Below are 18,568 nucleotides of genomic sequence, written 5' to 3' on the forward strand. Positions count from 1 at the left end.
TATGATGAGTAAACCACTTTAAGGGATGTGGTTCTTAACACTTTCACTCATAATCACTAACCTTGTCAGTATTTCTTTTAAGTTGGTACTATAACTGACTTCCATTAATAATCTAAATAAGGCATAATTAGTATAAGACTACACCACTGATTCTAAAACTCGTACTGTTACTGAAAGGTAAAGACTCCTAGTTTTTTGGTTCACATTGTACAAGCATTCAAAATCCTTAGGATCCTAGCACCCTATATTAAGTTTATATACATCTATTAAATTTCAGCTTGTTAATCTTAGCCAATTGTCTCAGTTTAAAATCTTTATTTTTGTCAACCAAAGTATTATGTCATCACCCTCAGCCTTATTTCATCTACAAATCTAATAAAGGTACCTTTTATATTATCCACAAATTATTAAGACAAGATAATTGAAGGACTCAAAAAGATCACTAGAGAAAAATAATCTGTATTCAAAATAAGTTGAAGTCTAGCTTTTACCACTTAATAGCTGTGACTTGGACAAATGACTAAACGTGCCAAGCCTGTTTCCTCATCTACAAAATGAAGAACCAGATGAACTCTTGGATAACATTTGAAAATTATAATACACTAAGTCCAAGTTATCATCTAAAACCATGAATAATTAAATATCTGTACTGCACTTAATCATCAACTATCATTTATAATTCTCTCACTTTATAGATGAGGAAAATGAAGGCAGCAGACTGCCCATGATTACATTATTTGGCTTATTCCAGAAGTGATTTATGACAGTCTACACAAATAAGAGACATTCAAAGTAAATTAGAGAGCAAAAATCAAAACACAGAAGAATATAAAATAGAATCTGAAATAAAGCCAATACAAAACCAGATATGGCTCTAAGCTTTCTAGCAGACTATATATAAAAAAAGGGCTCGGTTATTTGCGTAGTTCATGATGTTTCTGAGATAAAGTACATTAACCACTCAGGAAAAGCCCAATTATTCTTGATACTAAGACCAGACAAATCAGTATCTGTCGAGAGCGCAGATAAAGAAATATAATGAACATATAAGTTCAACAACATCCTCATAGGAGGCACAATAAAGGCTGATGGCATCATACTAAAATATCTGTCACTGGAAGAATTCTACCAAGGCCAAATACAAAACAGCTCCTTAACACTCCTCACTGCTTATTTACCTTCATTATGGAGCAATTTTAGAGTATTTGGAGAAATAGATTTTACTCAAGCCATTCTCAGGTAATAATACCATGTCTCACAAGCACACTTTGAACAATTTCTGAATGGAAGGAATATGATATCATAATCCCTGGAGATTCCTGGAATGCAAGTAACCTGTGCTCATTAAATATAGACTATGCTAGGGGCAGAGCTGACATCCTAAGGAGAAAGGTTTAACCAGGACAGATGCCTGAACAGAAAGAAGGCTATCCCATGTCCACCTAGAGACACATCTGGGGAATGACTGGCAGAGCCAATAGCTTTCTTAAAAATAATTTAAGTATTTCCCTCAACACAGAGATAAAAATGGAAGTCAAGCCCCCAATATTCTGATTTATACAATTTTAGCCTGAGATTTTAAAGGAAGGTTTAGCCAGACACTGAATAATAGTCCCTAACAGCCCAAAGAACATCCAAGATTAGAACTTGTTCTGATTCTCAACCCAACTTTAATTCCTCAATACTATACAATCTCCCCTTTGTCTTCCTGATAGAGTTTCAGATCCCTGAAGACATTCAGCTATACCATTTACAGAAACAAAATATAAGATCACATTTTAAGTGAATCTGAAATAGCGTGACACAAATGTTATTAATAAAAATTCACTATATTCACAAATTTTAAGTAATGGGAGTCCTCATTAAATATTCTTCAAAAATCTCTTAATATCAAAGCTGGCAGATGAACTGCGAACTATGTTAATCCTATTACCACTCAGTGGCATTACTTTAGCCATCACTGACAAAATTACTTGAATTACTCAAGTTTTAAATTATAAAGTTTTTTAGGAACCTATCCCTAACTTGCAATAAAATGCAGCAAACTTATTATTAACATTACTTGGCTGAATAACTGCTGAAGAAAATACCACAACAGTTAAAGCAAAGTACCTGCCAAATAGCTGGGAGTTTCCATTAAGCCTAAATTTATTTCCCTTATATATATCAGAATTTTAAGCAACTTCAAATCTACTCTTCAAACCTGCTGGTTAATAACCATTCTAATTTGTCAAGTAAGGTCAACTTATGACACTAACGTCCTCTCTTCTTCTTCTTCTTTTTCTTCTTCTTTCCAGTTGCTCCATCTCCATCACCATCTCCATCTAAGGAAACATAGTTTCAAGATCATTTAATCCTAATCAGCAGAGAGACAAAACAAGTACAAGCAGACAAGTACACACACATACAGTACATTTTAAATAGCAAAGTCAACTCAACATTCTTAGAATTTTGTATTAAGTACGAGAATTTGACTTGTGTAATCAAAAGCACTAGTAAACTTTACTTTGACTTACTCTAATAAAAGAATTGTTGAATAAGATATTTTAAGAATAAAAAAGTATTAAATAACACATCTTTTAAAAACTAAGAAAAATTAGTGTTAAATACCAATAATAATGACTATTATGACATCATCTGAAATTACATAATTATAATTTACATATGCTTTGCAGTTAAACATTTGTATTTCATGATCTCATGTAATCCTCAAAGCAACTGTGTGAGGTAAAAAGGAATGTTAAGGGACATGCCCAAGATAATTCTAACATAAATGACAGAATTAGACCAAGAATATGTCACCTGATTCCCAATCTAGTGAGAGGTGACTGGGGTCTCATATTTTAAAGTATCTTTCCAGCATAGTTGTTATTACAGAAAAAGAGGTCTCCTTCACAGTCAAATTGCGTACAAAAAAATCGTATTTTTAAGATGTGGTATATACATACAATGGAAAACTACTCAACCATAAAAAAGAATGAAATAATGCCATCTGCAGCAACGTGGATGGACCTAGAGATGATCATACTAAGTGGAATAAGTCAGAAAGACCAATATATGATATCACTTATATGTGGAATCTAAAAAAAGATACAAATTTTATTTACAAACCAGAAATAGACTCTCAGACATAGAAAACAAACTATGGTTACCAAAGGGGAAGTGGGGGAGGGATAAATTAGGAGTTTGCGATTAAAAGACACACACTACTATATATAAAATAGATAAACAAGGACCTACTTTACAGCATAGGGAACTATATTCAATTTCTTATAATAAGTGATAATGGAAAAGAATCTGAAAATATGTGTATATAAATTCATGTATAGGTATAACTGAATCACTTTGTTGTACATCTGAAATTAACACTGTAAGTCAACTACACTTCAATAAAAAGTAAAAATTTTAAAAAAATCCTATTTTTCCTAGGTTCATAGTTCTCATATTCTCAAAAGAACCTGATGCCCCAAAATGGAGGTTAAAAACTATTCAAAAATTAGTTAGCAAAAGAGTACCCAAAATAGCCATGATCTGTCTTGTCAGTTTTGATAGGACAACAATCTTCTATGAAGCCTAACGGCCATACCCTTGAACTTTGAGAAAAAATAAACAATACAATTAAGGCCAAAATTAAACAGTGACTTAAAACATTTTTAAATAAAGTTGTCAAAAACAGAACTACATGCCTGAATTTCTAAAAATGATGCTCAATAAATCTGAACAATCATTTCTGAAGTATGCTAATCTACAGACAAATCACACTGCTATGAAATACAGATGAATAGGACAGTGTCACAAATAATTAGAAGCTCATAGTTTAATAGTATGCTCATCATATGGTATTTTTTTTTAATGTTTAACCTAGTGGTAGTAATTAATGGCTACTAGCATTAATAATTTTACACAGTAAAACCTACACCCATATAACAATGTCAAATGACTGTTTATATTTTCTGCTCAAAGAGCTTCCTTTCTACTCCCAGACTGGTAAGTAGAAGTCATAAAAGAAAATCCCTCACCATGCTACCTACTATATTCTTCTATTATAATCATTAATTTAAACTGATCCTTAATTGTTTTTAAGCTCCTTAAGGATTAGACACCATTTCTTAAATTAAGCACAGTGCCAAGCATGTGACAAATGCTCAGTCTGTTTGATGAATGAATGTTCTTTTAGTTTACCTTATCTTATTTATATTTATTTTCACCTAATTGAGAAATAGGAAACAGCAGTTTACCAAAGAGGGAGGTAACATGATCTAGGGCTTTAATGAGTGGAATGACAGGAAATCATCAATATTTGACAATTTTTGACTTACAAAGTTGCATTTCTTAATGCTCAGCCTTATAAAATTAACAGAAACAGTGGAGACACAAATATTGCTGACTTACAAATTAGTGGTTTCTATATTCAAAAGCCTAACAAAAATAACAAGAAAAATTTTTGGAAAACACAACTTTGAATTTTCTCATGTGACATATATAGCAAACTCACATATTCTGCTCTACAGGTTTAACAGTACCCTTCTTCATTTATCAAATAAATAAATGAGTTCTTAAGTGCCATGCAATAGGGACAGAACAGTATACAAGATAGTCTTTGCTCTGTATGAACATTCAATGAGCACACAGCTATATACCTTAGATTGAACCTGAAACAAATGCTTCAAGATGTATAATCAGTTTTAAATACACACTCAAAATCCTTCCAGTTGTGTGACCCTGCGGAAGTTATTTAGCCTCCCCCTATAATGGTTTCCTCATCTTTAAAGTGGAATAAGACAAAGCTCCACCTTGATACTCAGTCATCATTCTAAGGCTAATTACTTTATCCAATGTCCAAAGTCACTGTTCAGTACAGAATGGCCACCATTTATTGAACACTTGTGCTAGAATTGCAGTAGAGCCAGGATCTCAGTATTAAACTACATATGCTTATGGTTCTACTTATCATACTATGCTACAATTTATGTTTTCACATGTCTTTCTTTCACAGCATCCCAGGATATTCTTAAAAAGCAGAGACTGTTTTATTTCTATATTAGCATTATGCCCAAATCAATTAATATTTGATAAATGACAACTGGACATCTATACACAAACAAAAAAGAACTTCAATCTTTACCTTGCACTATATACAAAAATTAATTCTAAATGGACCACAGACCTAAACATAATGTATTAAAAGGACAGTTCTTCCTTTTAACATTTACAACATATAAAACTTCTTGAATACAAGAGCAAATCTTCATGACCTTAGACACCTCAATTACTTAACTTTCTGGATAGGACACAAAAAGTATGACCCATAAAGGAAAAAACTAGATAAATTGGACTTCATCAAAATTAAAATAGTTTCTGCTGCAAACAATACCAGCATGGGAGAAAATATCTGATAAAGAACTTGCATCAAAAATATATAAAGTCATCAAAAAAATTTAAATAATAAATGCTGGGGAGGGTGTGGGGAAAGGGGAACCCTCCTACACTATTGGTAGGAATTTAAACTGGTGCAGCAACTATGGAAAATAGTATGGAGATTCCTTAAAAAACTAAAAATAGAGTTATCACATGATCCAGAAATCCCACTCTTGACATGTATCTGGAAAAGATGAAAACTCTTTTAATTCGAAAAGATACATGCACATACGTACATCACAGCAGCACTATTTACAGTAGGCAAGAACATGGAAGCAACCTAAGTTTGTCGACAGACAGATGAATGGGTAAAGATGTGGTGAATATATACAATAGAATATTACTCAGCCATAAAAAGGATGAAACATGCCATTTGCAACAACATAGATGGACTTAGAGATGATCACACTAAATGAAGTCAGAGAAAGACAAATATCATATGCTATCATTTATATGTGGAATCTAAAAAAATGACAAATGATATAAAAGGTAAATAAAAATATGAAAGGATACTCAACATCATCAGTCATTCAGGAAATGCAAATTAAAACCACAATGACATACCACTATACACCTATATTAGAAGGGCTAAAATTAAAACAAACAATATCAGTGCTTATGAGGATACAAAGGGACTGGAATTCTCAAACACTGCTGACAGGAATGCAAAATGGTACAGCCACTTTGGAAAATAGTTTGATAGTTTCTTATGAGGTTAAACATACACTTAACCACATGATCCTACATTTACACAGTAGAAACCCTACTCCTAGAAGAAATAAAAACATAAAGACCTGTATGCAAATGTTCACAGTAACTTTATCCATAATGGACAAAAACTCGAAATACCCCAAACTTTCATGGAGTAGTAAATGAATAAACAAATTTGGAATACTACTCAGCAATAAAAAGTAATGAACTACTGTACATAGGCAACAACCAGATGACTCACAAAAACATGCTAAGTAAAACAAGCCAGATACTGAAAGAGCTGCATAATGTAAAAATTCATTTATAGGAATATTGTTTAAAAAAAAACTATAGGAACAGAAAATATAACAGCAGTTGCCAGGCGTCAGGGTGTAGAGCAAGAGAACTGACTACAAAGGGACACAAGATAACTGTTTTGTGGAGATTAAAATGTTAAATGAAATGGTCCGCATTGTGGTAATGTTTATATAAATGCATACAGCTGTCAAAACTCACCAAACTATACATCTTAAAAAGGTGAATATACACAACATCAAGAGTAAACTCTAACGTAAACTAGACTTTGGGTGATAACGATGTATCAATGTAGGTCCGTCAACTGCAACAAATGTACCACTCCGCTGAAGGATGCTGATAATGGGAGAGGCTACGCATGCATGGTAGTAGGAAGTATACAGGAAATCTCTATACTTTCTGCTCAGTTTTACCTGAAACTGCTTTAAAAAATAGTTAATTAAAAAAAAAGTAATATATTATCCTAGGCAAATTATACCTCAATAAGCCTGACTTAAAATTTATTGAATTACTTCTAACAAATTATTAAATACCCACAGGATTAACTTTTTACACCAATACTCCAGTTTCAAATTAAATATAAAATTATCACCTTCTTTGCTTGCAAACCACCCCCTCAATCTCTAAACCAGCTTTCTGTCTTACTTCACCATTTTAGTCAACAGTACCAACATTCTGTCACCCAAATTCAAACCCCTAGAGTCTACTCTTGCCTCTCCTTCCTTTTCCCCAAATTGAAAGTCTCCAAATCCTTCAAATTCTGCTTCCCCAACCACGGTTCCATCGGACACTTCCTTTCCATTCTCATTTATGCCCACCAATTCAATCCTTCATTACCACATGCCTAGGGCTATTATCAAGTGGCCTTCAAAATGATCTCCATGCCTTTCCTATATGTTTCCTCTTTTCCAACAATCCTGCATATATATGAAAACTAAACTATTTTTTTCAGAGCATTCTTATTCTAAAAATGCTCATACTCATAGGAAAATAGATCAGATTTGTGGTTAAGAGGCAAGGGATGGGGAGAGGGAGAACTAGAAGGTGGTCAAAATGTATAAACCTCTAGTTATAAAATAAGTAGTGGGGATGTAGGGTACATAATTAATGTAGTTAACACTGCTGTATGTTATATATAAAAGTTGTTAAGAGTAAATCCTAAGAGTTCTCATCACAAGAAAAGAATTTTTTTGCCTTTATTTTGTACCTATATGAGACAATGGATATTCACTAAACTTACTGTAGTAATCATTTTACCATGTATATAAGTCCAATCATGCTGTATACCTTAAACTTACACAGTGTTGTCTCCAATTATATCTCAATAAAACTAAAAGAGAAAAAGGAATGAACAAATGAAAAATGGGAAAAAAAATGCTCAAAGGATTCCTCATAATCATCTCATAATGAGGCCAGTGTGCACTGTTCACTATGCTTTGAATATTTTCTCAGCACTGTCCTGCCCCAAAATGGTCTCTTCTGTTTGATTTTATTTAATTCCTTCCAATGAGCCTTCCTTCAGCATTCAGTCCACAATTTCAAACCCAAATTCCAATACATTTTATTTCAGGTACCAGTGTAGTAACATAGTACCAATATCTTATCCAGCATATCTTTTCACTTCTCTATTTTGTCTCTCCACAACCATCAGTTTTCCTTTAGAATAAAGATAGTGAAATACTACCTTCCCATCCCCTCAAAGACCTCTCACAAATTAGTAGTATTGGTTAGTCCTAATTACCAAAATGAATTTAGGAAAATGAACTCAAACTGGAAAAACTACTAATATTCCTAAAATTTTTTTTTAGTACATTGAAGATTTCCAATCTGATAAGCAAAATACCCTTCTTCAATATCAAGAGATTCATACAGCTTTGCAGAGGTGCAGTGGAACAAGGCATTGTCTTCAAGATTAGCACTGTGATATTCCACACATAGTGGGCCTATAGCAACCTATTACAGTACCTTGAATTTACAGATATCTTTCTCGTTAAAGAATTCAAAATATGTTCACTATCTGAAGCATAAACCAAGGTAGAATGGACAAGGTTTGTGTAAGGAAAAGGAAAAGCTAACTATTCCCTTATTCTGTAACCAAGCAGGATCCTGTGGGGCCTTCCCAAGGACAGATCCTATTTCTTCTGACTGTATGTAAAAAGGCTTTAAACTCCTAGGCCTTTCTCAAGTTCCAAAGAGCAAATTTAATCAAAGAAATGAGAAAATGCAGAAACAAAGGAAAACAAATTAAGCAAGACAAAATAATAATAGTTCAGCCATAAAAGAATGTTAAGGACCTTTAGTTTCTCCTCAAGGGCTCTAGATAATATCCTAAATCATATCCTTGAGTTGTGCTGCAGATACTAAAACCCCTACCAGGTAGAAAAAGTCAACTGTACTGACCACTAGCATACAAACTGCAGACTAGTTGAAGCCAGAAAACTGGTAACTGAGACTCTGCCCCCTCCACCCCTTCCAAAAATCACCTTGTTACCACACAACCAACCAATCAGAAGAAAGTCTATAAGCTGATCAGGAATCCTGCAACCCTCACCCCTAATGTTGCCTTTAAAAATTCTTTCCTAAAAGCCATGGGGGGGTTCAGGTCTCTTGAGCATGAGCTACCTGGTCTCCTTCCCTGGCAATTTGCAAAAAATACTGTACTTTCCTTCACCACAATGCAGCGTAAGGTTCTCTAACAAATCTTGGCACTTTTTTCACTAAATTTTTTACTGTAAGCTCCTTGAAGGCAGAGAACTTACCTTTCTAATGGAAAAACAAGTGCTCTGCATTATCGTAACATGATAATTAAAGTACAGCAGGTATTTGATGCTAAGGGTTGGAAGGCATAAGCCCAAGATGGCAGAGCCTGAGGCAGAATGGTCACAGCAGTAGGTAATTGAGAATGGGAAAGCCCTATCTCCTCTTCCGCCAGAAGAGAGTACAGAATAATAATAGTTCTCCTAACTAATCACTTCCTCCACTGTCTCACTGACAGTATAAATTCCAAGAGTTGTCTTTAACGAAATCTATGGAGAAAGCTCCAAAATACCACAAAGATCTAGGATCAGGGAATTTATAATAGATTTTATAAGCGCTCCAAGATGCTCCTTTGAGAATAAAGAGAAGTACCTTTGGCACTTGAAAGAGAGTAAAAGGAACAGACTTGGAACCAGTTGCTGTTTGAAACTCTGGCTCTATTTTATGCATACTAGCTGTGTCACATTAGACAAATCACATAACTCTTATTTCCTGTTTGCTTGATTTTGTGAGGGTAAAATGAGAATGCATGAATGTATCCTAAGATAGTGCACAATATATATCAGTTGTTCAATAAACATTAGTTAAATAAACAGGACTTCAATTTTATTAATACTCACCCACTACTTGGCCTTTACCAAGTACATTTTCAAGAGTTGTGATCTGTGTTATTTGAGCATTCAACATATTCAACTTTTTAAAAAGTTGCTAATAAATACCTTCTCCTCTTTGTGGCATTGAGGCTTTAACATCAATTAACCAAAACATCAGAGAATACTGGACTATATGAACAAATTAATAGTTTTAGTTTAAAGAATGTCTTATTTTTTTGCTTTTCTAACCACAAAAATCAAATTAACCATTTACCTTCATCATCATCATCTCTTTCTTTCTCTTCCAACGCTTGTCTTTCCAACTGTCTTGCTACATCATCAACTGAGGTTCCTGATTCTTTATCAGGTTCCTGTTGCCCTGCTGATCAAATATAAAAACATAAATCAAATCTAATAAAGATATTTTCCCACTAGAATATATTCTAAGGATCCTAAAAAATACACAAGTCCTTTCCTGATACACGTTCAGGAAACAAAAACAGAAATATTGTAAGCAAAATAGAATTTATATGATAGAGAAGAATCTTCTATCTCTAAGTAGTACTGTCCATCCAACAAAATATTCATTATACATTCTCTGTGCTAACAGCTAAAGGACAAACAAAAGTGTGAGTTGGTCCCTATCCTTAAGTAAATTAACTTCTTAAAGTATTTAACAATTAAACTACAAAAAATATTTCATTATCCAAATGGACAACAGATGCTAAAAAACTTAATAAGAGGATTTCTGTGGGACTCTGGGGGCTTTATGAAGAAAGAAGTTGTCAAGCTGGGCCAGGAAAAGTCAAAACAAACAAAAGAGATTTCATTACTAAAAACAAAATTCTCCAACAGCTATGCACAAGACCAGGCCCTGTTCTGGAAGGTATTACAATCTAGCTAAAAGAGCAATGTATATGCATAAATAGAAATAGTATTATCAGGCAGCACATAACGAAGTGACATCCTGGCTACTGCAGAGAGTTCATACAGAGATATAACAATTAAAAATATTTTAGAGGCAGTCTGCTGAACACCTTAAAGAACAAACTGAAGAGTTTGGCTTGCATCTGAAAGCCAAGAACCAGACTATGTTCTGGGATTTAACTTTGCTCTGGAAGTGTCCCAGCACCTACAACTCTCCCTATTCAACTCCCATCTAATCAAAATTTCAGAAATATACAGATTAGCCCTCTCCAACCTCTATCAACTCCACATTCATCACCTATGGCCTCTCCATTTTTCTCTCATTTTTTCCGTGGCTGATTTTAATTAGAAATAGTATAAACTACTTTTCCTAAAATGAACGCCTTTGAGCAACAAAAACACTTGACTTCTTGAAATCAAATATAACTCATGATATAATCCAAGTGTTAACTTTCAGCTGTTTTCCTTGCCTTACTAGTGGATTTAGAGAAGTTCCATTCGGACCTACAGAATATCTAGACTGCCTACAAGTGGCATCCTAACTCAGGTCTAAAAGCCCTAAAGTTAGATGATGCTGTAGCATTAGGCAGATGAGGCACCACCATCACATACATCCTTCAATTACCACTCAGTGACAAGAGAGCGTGGGCATACACACATCCATACAGACCCCAGAAGTGCAGCTTGCCACAAAAAATCCCTCTGTAAACTGGGGTGGTGGGGAGAGGAGCAGTCGAGACACTAAGACCTGCCAACTCCACCCCCACCCTCAACGAAATTATGTCCCACGTTGTTCTAGTAAAGAGGAGGCAGTATGGGTCGGAACCAGATTCTGGAGGAGGCCAAACCGTGAGGAAGGTGGGAGGGCTGGGCCCTATGCACCGCTCCAAGTCCGTTGCACGGTCTGCGTGGGAGCGGAGTTCTGGCAACACAGTGGCCCAAGAGTTACCTCTAGGGAAGCTGAGGCACCCTCTTCTCTTCCACCCCACACCCACCAGCTCCCTAGTCCCACGGGAGAAACCGCCTCTCTCCGGGACTGGGAATCTGCAGCCTGGCCTGGACACAAATTCAGTCCTGGGAACCAGCCTAGGGTTCCGAGTCCCCAGTCCCTGTCACCCACGCCGGGCCTGAGTCGAGCCGTTCCGCCATCCCGGCGTGGACTGGGAAAACATAAAACTCCTTTTACCTGTGGCAGCCCCTTTACTCTTCTTCTTCTTCCGTCTTTTTTTCTTGGCTGCCTCCTCAGCCGTAGTGGCAGCTCCCTCCTCCCTGTCGTCTGGATCCAGGTCGCCATTCAGGTGGCTCCCGGAGGACGCTACCTCCTCCACGCCCGCCATATTGCCCGAGAGAGCGCGAGGGAGTGAGACAGAACGCTGAAGGCCCGCTCCTTCTTCACACACCTACGCCGGAAGCTGCTCTCTATGGTAGGGCCGCGGGGAATGCTGGGACGGAGGAGGACTCGACGCGACAGGTCGCGCGCAGAGTAGGCGGGGCTCACGTCGGATTGCGCGCGGCTGAGGTGGTGGCGAAAAGCCGGCCATGCCGGTTCTGTGTGTCGTCCCGCGCTTCGGGCAAACCTGCCTGCTTGTGTCAGTTTGATTTCCTGCACCTACCCTGTGGAGTGGCGCTGCCCACGAGAGAGAGGCGCGTCTCCGCTGAAACCCAAAAGTTTTATATTCATGGTTTTATACAACATACCGGAAGCGAGGAGAGGGGCGAAAAAAGTGCCTTCAGTTGCACATACTTCTTTTTTATGACTCAAAAGGACCGCGTTGTCATTCATAATTACAGCTCACGGCGAGGCTGTCCAGGCGCTTAAGGAAATGTACCTGCAAAAGGGTTTGAGGAGGCCGTCAGAGAAGAGAACGTAAGACGTTTATTATTAGGGACGCCAGCGGAAGGCAGCGCCTCAGGAAGGAAGGAGTGGTCAACTGCGTTGAGTGCTGCTAAGAGGTCAAGTAAGAGGACTCAAAAATATCAGATATATATTGTAATATGGAAGCCACTGGTGACCCTAGCAAGAGCTATTTAGGTAGAGAGATGGAAGCCAGACTAAAGAGAGTTGAGAAACGAGAGGAAATATAGAATCTTCTCATCCTTCAAGTTTTCAGCTTAAATGCACTCCCTCAGATAATCCGTCCTCAACAATCTAAATCAGGCCTTGCTCATACAACCTTTCATTGAACCTCTTCCTATAGTAGTTTGTAATTAATTTATTTGTGTGATTATTTGTTATATGTGTTTCTCTCCAACTGCCTTGAGCTCAAAGACAGGAGCCTTGCATGTTTTGTGCTCTTATCACCAGCACCCACCTTTAATCTAAAGCGTAGTAGGAACCCAGTAAATACTCAGTGTATAAATAGCACTTAAAAAGAAGCCCAAGGGCTTGACATTCATCTCACTTAACCCACTTTCGAGTTGGGGAAATTAGAGAGTTTTGGTAAATTGCGCTAAGTCATATAGGACATAAATAGGAGAGCTTGAATCCAAACCCAAGTCATTAGGCACCAGAAATTTAATAATTCTGTATTCTGCCTTCCCAACTGAAATTCAAATCAGTTCAATACAAATGTATTCATTGCAGACTAGAAATAATTTTTCTTGGTGGAAGTTAAAAAAGTGAAAAAAAAGGTATCCAAGAAAATTTAGCATTCAACATCCTTAAAAGTAAGTTCAGCTATATAAAAAAATGTGTTCAAGCTTTATTGTGAATCTTCCCAATTCCTGTAAAAGTTCTGGGAACACTTGGGCGGTGGCTACCACCTCAGACCCAACCCAGGAGACACAGTGTCCTGGGAGACAGAACCTGTGGGGTTGGTAGATGAATTTTGATGAAGGGTACTTGAGGTATAAGTTGATCTACAGAGCTACTAATGTCAAAATAAAATTTGTTCACTGAAAAAATAAGATGCTAAAATCCAATAATAAAACAAAATAGAGTTTCTTGGCTGCAAAGGCATTGTACTCTACTTTTCCCCCTTCCTCTCCTGAAAAGAGGCAAGAAAATAAAACTTTAAGGTAATAGTAAAAAACAATACATATTTTGACAGTATGATAATGGATATTTGCTGGATGATAATTTTCCAGGACACTCCAGAGTTTAAGGTAACTAAACAGCCCAGGACACTCCTTATTTTTACCATTTTTCTTCATTTGGTTTTGTCTACAAGAGGAAATTGGGGAAAAGGAATGAGAAATGTTGAAGCATACGTAAGAATCTAAGAGAACCTGTAATAAATATAACTCAATACCAGCACAGACTAAAATATTTTTTGTAGGTAATTACATGAAGTCATTTTGTCTCAGATGGTTAACTAGATAAGCAGATGAAAATAATTTTTTTCCTTAGAGAGTGTTTCCTGTTGTAAGATCAATGTATTGTAGTAAGATATATTTGTTTTGTCCAAAAAATGTATTTTTGCTGAGAAAATCTTAATTCCAAAAAGAAACCACATGATTAGCCCCTGCATGATTTTCTTTGAAGTCCTTGCTAGTGGTATGGTTTGGGACAGGTCACTTAATCTCTTCAAATTTCAGTTTTCTTATTTGTACAATGAGGATTATAATAGTACCACATCATAAGATATGGAAATTTAATTTCAAAATGGAGAGAAAGCAGTTATGACAGCACAATATTGACACAATAGTGATAAGTGTTAGCCAACATTACTGTTAATAAGCCATGCTCTTGAAAATTTTCCCTTTGTATGGATTATATGATGGCCTAGGTATCCTAAGGCACACATGTATTATGTGATCTTTGGCAATGGGTTGACAAGAAATATAAAGAAAAAAATGAGAAAAATTGATTGCTTGACATTAAGGGAAATACTGAGGATTTTTTTCATATCTTCATGGTTAAAAATGCTATATAACTACTTTAATAGTGTATAGATGATATGGCATATATAGATATAGATAGAAATATACTGACACTTCAATATATTCACAGCTTCAATATATGAATTAGAGGGAGTACAATTCAGACCATAAGAGAGACATGCCGTATGTCCCTTGGAGAAGGCAGCAGGGAATTGCTCCTGACCAAGAACCACTAGCATTAAGGCATGAAAGAATATGGCATGTGTAGGGCAAGTTCTTGCTGAGAACTAGGTGAATTGGGACCAGATTGTAAAGGTCCTTCTATGCTACCCTAAAGAGTATGGCTTTTATTGTACGTGTTTTATTTAAAAAGCCAAATATATTTAAAGAACTGTTTTCTATTCTGAGAGTATGTTACTTTCTAATTTTTGAAGTTCAACAGTCTTCTAGAATTATTGTAAAGTTACAGAGTAGATGATAATTTCTTGTGTGCTGAGAAAATTTTTTAAGAAGAGAGGCCCACACTATATCAGTTCTCAAAACCATTTTTTAAATTTTTATCACAGTGAAATCCCTAAGTCTGATGGCCTCTATTCTAAAGAAAGAATTGGAGATGGCAGAGCCTGGTAGTAGAGGATCTTAGTACTTGTTAAGATGTTATTGCTGATAATAATATTGATGAGAACTTATGTGAAGGCTATTGGGGGTGGCTAGAGAGGAAAGATTGGGTTGCAGAAACATTTCTAATTTAGAATTGAGAGTTTAATGGTCCCTTGACTGTGGAGAGGGAGTTGAGGATGACACCCAGGTTTCTGGCTTGGGTTCCTGGGTGGATAGTGGTACCACTCCCTGAGATAGGGAACAAAGGAGGAGGAGGAGGTTTTGGAGGAGGTGGAAGGGAAGATAAGGTTTGGGCATTTTAAATTTGAGATGCCTTTATAGCATCCAGACAGAGATATCTAGTAGTAAGTTAGAAATACGAATCTGGAGATATAGACGTGAGAGTTATTAGGGATTGGGTGTGATAGAAGGCTAAGAATGAAGTAGTTCAGGGAGAAGGGAAAAGTTACAAAAACCAACAAGAAGGAGAAAACACTTAGAGAATAATCACATGGAAGTGAGGAGGGGAAAAGTTTTCACAAAACAAAAATTTGGTCAGCACATCATCTGTTGAGTAAAGATCAAGTAGTACAAACTCTCAAACTAGACCATTGATATGAGCCATTAGGAGGCCACTGATGGCTTAGTGAGAGCAGTGTTGTTAGGGGGCACCCAAAAAGGATCCTCACAAAAGATTGGGATGCACTCTCCTAGACGTCAGCTCAAGGAGCAAAGGATCCTTCTATTTCAAACCCATTTCATCAATGACTCTTGCAGTGCTCTTCTCTTTTATTCTCTTTTATTCTCCTGGAGAGCACCTTTCTTGAAATTAAGTGTGGCTCTCTTACCACATTCTCTTCTGTAATTCTTTACCTATTTTAGTCTGAGAGTGATCCTGGGGATGAAACCTGAACAACAGAAGAATGGAAAGATGCTTGGCTGTTGGTGATGTTATTCAGCCTCTCAATTGGAAAGCCCTAGGCTACTCACTCGTCCTTCCAATGTGTAAGATATGATGTCTCTGTACTGTTAAAACAGATTTCTAGTACTTTAAACAGTCATTTTGATACAAATTTCAGAATGTAGAGGACTTGGTACTCAGTTGGTATTCTTGATCCAGAAATTCCAAGCTTAGATTTCCAGTGAATGCAAATTACTGAGATAAAAGACATGAGTGGAATCAACTGATCTTGAGATTCTGAATGGAACACTGGTAGAAAGTTATTTTGGGGTCAGAACCAACGGATCTCTAATATTCTTTGGGCCTGAAAACTGGCAGCAGCTGGTGGGACAGAAGGTAGGTAATTTTTAAGGCACTCAGATATTTTCAAGGACCTGATTTCTGGAGGATGACATCTCGAGGTTGGTATGAGTGGAAGCTGGAATGGCTGAGGCTCTTGGGTTCTCCTTTTTAAAAATTTTGATAATCTACATGCCATAAAATTCATCATTTTTAAGTGTAAAATTCTGTGGGTTTTAGTATAAGTGTAACACCACCATCACTATCTAATTACATAACATTTTCCATTTATCAGTTAAAAGACATTTGGTAACTCTATTTTTAGTTTTTTAAGGAACCTCCATACTGTCCTCCATAGTGGCTACATCAGTTTACATTTCTACCAACATTCCCTTTTCTCCAAACTCTCTCCAGCATTTATTATTTGTAGGCGTCTTGATCTTAGCCATTCTGACTGGTATGAGGTGATACCTCATTATAGTTTTGATTTGCATTTCTCTAATATACACACTACTATATATAAAATAGATCAACAACAAGGACCTACATTATAGCACAGGGAGCTATATTCAACATCTTGTAATAACCTACAATGGAAAATAATCTGAAAAAGAATATTGATATACATATATATATATATATATATAAAACCGAATCATTTTGCTGTACACCTGAAACCAGCACAACATAGTAAATCAACTACACTTCAGTTTAAATAAAGACATCTGGATTGTTTCTAATTTTTGACTATTATAAATAATGCTGTTATAAACATTCCTGTACCAGTTTTGGTGTGGCTATATGTTTTCATTTCTCTTAGGTATGTATCTAGGAATACAATTGTTGGGTCATATGGTAACTCTGTATTTAATCTTTTAATGAACTCCCAGACAGTTTTCAAAAGCAAGTACAGCATTTTACATTCCTCATACACTATTGGTAGGTTTAAAACTTGAGTTATTTGTCTTTATTGTTGAGTTTAATTTCTTTCAATTATGTTTTGTAGTTTTCAGTATTACAATTCTTTAGCTTAATTTATACTTAAGTATTTTATTCTTTTTGATACTACTGTAAATGGAATTTTCTTAATTTCACTTTCACATTGTTTATTACAAGTGTGTAGAAATAGAACTGACTTTTGTACATTATCTTAAACCTTGAAACCTTGCTGAATTTATTTACTTATTTATTTTTATTGAGGTATAGTCAGTTTACAATGTTGTGTCAATTTCTGGTGTACAGCACAATTCTTCAGTCATACATGAGTGTACATATACTTATGTTCATATTCTTTTTCACCATAAGCTACTACAAGATATTGAATATATTTCCCTGTGCTATACAGTATAAACTTGTTTATCTATTTTATATATACCAGTTCGTATCTGCATATCGTGAACTCCCAGTTTATCCCTTCCCAGTCCCCTCCGCCCTGGCAGCCACAACTCTGTATCCTATGTCTGTGAGTCTGTTTCTGTTTTTTGTATAAGTTCATTTGTCTTTTTTGTTTTTAAGATATTTATTATCTCTAATTAATTCTTCATGGGTTCCTTAGGATTTTCTGTATACAATATCATGTGATGTAACAAATAGTTTTTCTTCATTTCCCAATAGGGGTTTTTTGGTTATTTTTTTGTTTTTAGGACATCTTGTCCTTGTCTTGTTCCTGATTTTAGGGTGAAAGCTTTTCATTAAATATATTAGCTGTGATTGTTTTTGCAGATGCCTTGTATAAACTTGAGGAAATTCCCTTCTATTTCTAGTTTGCTGAATGATTTTATCATAAAAGCCAAATGCTTTTCTGTGTCTATAAAGAAGATCATGTGGTTTCTTGTTCTATTGATATGTTGGTTATATTGATAGATTTTTGGATGTTAAACCAACCTTGTTCCCTGGGAAAAATCTCACAAGGACATAATGTAAACTTCTTTTTGTATGTTGCTGAATTTAGTTTGCTAGTATTTTGTTGAGCATATTAGAACTTATATTTATAAGGGATGTTGGTCTGTGGGTATTTTTTGAAGTATTGTTTATTTACAATATTGCATTAGTTTCAGGTGAACAGCATAGTGATTCAGGGTTTTTTGCAGATTATATTCCATTACAAGATATTGATTATAATTCCCTGCAGTTTGTGTCTGTTTATCTCATACTCCTAATTTGTCCCTCCTCCCCTTTCTTCTTCTCTTTAGTAACCTTAAGTTTG

The 18,568-nt window shown here is 35.8% G+C and overlaps 2 protein-coding genes across 3 annotated transcripts in view; one reads left to right on the forward strand and one right to left on the reverse strand.

Annotated features, from left to right (window-relative positions):
• METAP2 (methionyl aminopeptidase 2) overlaps positions 1–12,112 on the reverse strand; it is a 29,348-nt gene extending 17,236 nt beyond the window's left edge. The window contains exons 1-3 of one of the 2 annotated variants that reach the window (XM_010962749.3): positions 11,887–12,112; positions 10,048–10,152; positions 2,259–2,324 (exon numbers count right to left, since the gene is read on the reverse strand). In XM_010962749.3, coding sequence (XP_010961051.1) covers positions 2,259–2,324; positions 10,048–10,152; positions 11,887–12,037 — 322 coding nt within the window. In that variant the 5' untranslated portion in view covers positions 12,038–12,112. Of the gene's footprint in view, positions 1–2,258; positions 2,325–10,047; positions 10,156–11,886 lie in introns of both variants that reach the window. The other variant, XM_010962748.3, reaches the window with a different exon arrangement.
• Positions 12,113–12,141: 29 nt separating this feature from the next.
• LOC123618996 (uncharacterized) overlaps positions 12,142–18,568 on the forward strand; it is a 52,831-nt gene continuing 46,404 nt past the window's right edge. Inside the window, exons 1-2 of the mRNA XM_074375264.1 lie at positions 12,142–12,658; positions 16,005–16,127. Of these exons, the coding sequence (XP_074231365.1) occupies positions 16,046–16,127 (82 nt within the window). The 5' untranslated portion in view covers positions 12,142–12,658; positions 16,005–16,045. The remainder of the gene's footprint in view (positions 12,659–16,004; positions 16,128–18,568) is intronic.

Source organism: Camelus bactrianus, chromosome 12 (genome assembly GCF_048773025.1).
Source record: "Camelus bactrianus isolate YW-2024 breed Bactrian camel chromosome 12, ASM4877302v1, whole genome shotgun sequence".
Taxonomy (NCBI): Eukaryota; Metazoa; Chordata; class Mammalia; order Artiodactyla; family Camelidae; genus Camelus; species Camelus bactrianus.